Source organism: Mesitornis unicolor, unplaced genomic scaffold (genome assembly GCF_000695765.1).
Source record: "Mesitornis unicolor isolate BGI_N332 unplaced genomic scaffold, ASM69576v1 scaffold4217, whole genome shotgun sequence".
Taxonomy (NCBI): Eukaryota; Metazoa; Chordata; class Aves; order Mesitornithiformes; family Mesitornithidae; genus Mesitornis; species Mesitornis unicolor.
In genome coordinates this window covers 839-3235 of record NW_010194186.1, presented here as the reverse complement: position 1 = coordinate 3235, position 2397 = coordinate 839, and the positions used below count along the sequence as shown (strand labels likewise).

Here is a 2397-nt window from a genome sequence, read left to right as displayed (position 1 = left end):
TCCAAGTCTCCCGGATCACATCGCAAAGTTTCTCCTCGCTGGTCCCAAATTGCGATAAAAAATTTAGGTTTTAATATAAAAGATCTGCAAGTTGGGATGGCGCATGGGTGAACATCACCTCTAAAACTTGGCTATCTTTAATTAAGAAGTTAATGCCGACGAACGATGCTGCGCAGGGCAGGGGATGATGTCCAACGATCCTCATTAATATCAGACTTTAACGACCCTATTTCCGCCTCAACTCCATCATATCCTGACACGGAGCAGCAAGGTCTTGATGTTCCCTCCAGAAATTAAGCCCTAATTAGCCGGCTACGTGCTGATTAAAAGAAGACGCTAAATGACTCACCATCCACTGGGGCATGTGGAAAGCGGAGGGGGCGGCGTTGTGGTCCCAATTCTCCATGGGCAAAACTCCCTGCGTTCACATTGGGAAGGGGATCCACCAGCCAAGCCCCTAAATTTTGACTCGCCCAATGATGAATTCAGTGGCCGGATCTTCTCCCAGTTGAGATCTTCGTTATGAATCCCCCTCCTTAATGAATTGCTCAGGGGCGGCTCCGAAATTTCCCTCGGTTCCTCATTTCTGCTCAAAAGCCCCGGGTGGAGCGCTCAGATCCAGCCCAAATTTCCAGCTGCGATTTCACGCCAACCCCGGCTCCCCTCAAGGTTTGAGCCGAGACCAAATGAGAACAACCTCGCCATGAAGCAACGGAGACATCTATCCAAAATCCGTCCCCGAAAACACCGACACCCTGGCCGATACAGCGGAGGCACGCCGATATTCAGAGCTGTAAATCCGGATTACGCTTGGCGCCGCCAAAACGTGGCGCGACTCGGAACAAAACGGCACACGGACGGCTCAAACGATGGAGGTTTTCGGCTTTAGATTCCATACAGACAGACACGAAGTTGATGATCCCGTGGCCGAGCGCAGAACCGGCTGAGGATTGAAAAACGATGTGGGTGGAGATGGATCCTAAGGAAAAGCGGCGAGGGGGGCGGCTGCGGGGCTGCAGCGCCCTCTGCCGAGCGCCTCCGGGCCTGCTCTGCGGGGGGAGACGCGGAAAGGGAGGTGTGGAAGGCAGAGGGATCACAAAGGGATCTGCTGGGGTTGCAAAGGGATCTCCTGGGATCGCAAAGGGATCTCCTGGGATTGGGACTGCAAAGGGACCTCCTGGGGTCGCAAAGGGATCTTCTGGGCCTGCAAAAGGATCTCCTGGGATTGCAAAGAGATCTCCTGGGATTGCAAAGGGATCTCCTGGGACTGGGGTTGCAAAGGGATCTCCTGCTCCTGGGACTGCAAAGGGATCTCCTGGGATCACAAAGGGATGTCCTGCTCCTGGGACTGCAAAGGGATCTCCTGGGATCACAAAGGGATGTCCTGCTCCTGGGACTGCAAAGGGATCTCCTGGGATCACAAAGGGATGTCCTGCTCCTGGGACTGCAAAGGGATCTCCTGGGATCACAAAGGGATGTCCTGCTCCTGGGACTGCAAAGGGATCTCCTGGGATCACAAAGGGATGTCCTGCTCCTGGGACTGCAAAGGGATCTCCTGGGATCACAAAGGGATGTCCTGCTCCTGGGACTGCAAAGGGATCTCCTGGGATTGCAAAGGGATCTCCTGCTCCTGAGGCTGCAAAGGGATCTCCTGGGGTTGCAAAGGGATCTCCTGGGATTGAAAAGGGACCTCCTGCTCCTGAGGCTGCAAAGGGATCTCCTGGGGTTGCAAAGGGATCTCCTGAGATTGTAAAGGGATTTCCTGCTCCTGGGTTTGGGGCAAAATCTCCAAAGGGAGCAAAGGGTTTTCCTGGGATCACAAAGGGATCTCCTGCTCCGGAGACTGAAAAGGGATCTCCTGGGATTGCAAAGGGATCTCCTGCTTCTGGGGTTGCAAAGGGATCTCCTGGGGTTGCAAAGGGTTTTCCTGGGATCACAAAGGGATCTCCTGCTCCGGAGACTGAAAAGGGATCTCCTGGGATTGCAAAGGGATCTCCTGCTCCTGAGGCTGCAAAGGGATCTCCTGGGGTTGCAAAGGGATCTCCTGGGACTGCAAAGGGACCTCCTGGGATCGCAAAGGGATCTTCTGGGCCTGCAAAAGGATCTCCTGGGATTGCAAAGAGATCTCCTGGGATTGCAAAGGGATCTCCTGGGACTGGGGTTGCAAAGGGATCTCCTGCTCCTGGGACTGCAAAGGGATCTCCTGGGATCACAAAGGGATGTCCTGCTCCTGGGACTGCAAAGGGATCTCCTGGGATTGCAAAGGGATCTCCTGGGACTGCAAAGGGACCTCCTGCTTCTGGGATAGCAAAGGGATGTCCTGCTCCTGGGATTGAAAAGGGATCTCCTGGGATTGAAAAGGGATCTCCTGGGGTTGCAAAGGGATCTCCTGGGACT

General features: G+C 54.4%; 1 protein-coding gene across 1 annotated transcript; it reads right to left on the bottom strand.

Annotated features, from left to right (window-relative positions):
• Positions 1-898: 898 nt before the first annotated feature.
• Positions 899-2008, bottom strand: LOC104543160 (glutenin, low molecular weight subunit-like; the record flags this gene model as incomplete). Its single annotated transcript, XM_010187704.1, is given in 4 exon segments — positions 899-1049; positions 1175-1348; positions 1520-1720; positions 1940-2008. Coding segments are annotated over 4 exon segments (595 nt in total), but the record flags the coding sequence as incomplete, so codon positions are not given.
• Positions 2009-2397: the final 389 nt, after the last annotated feature.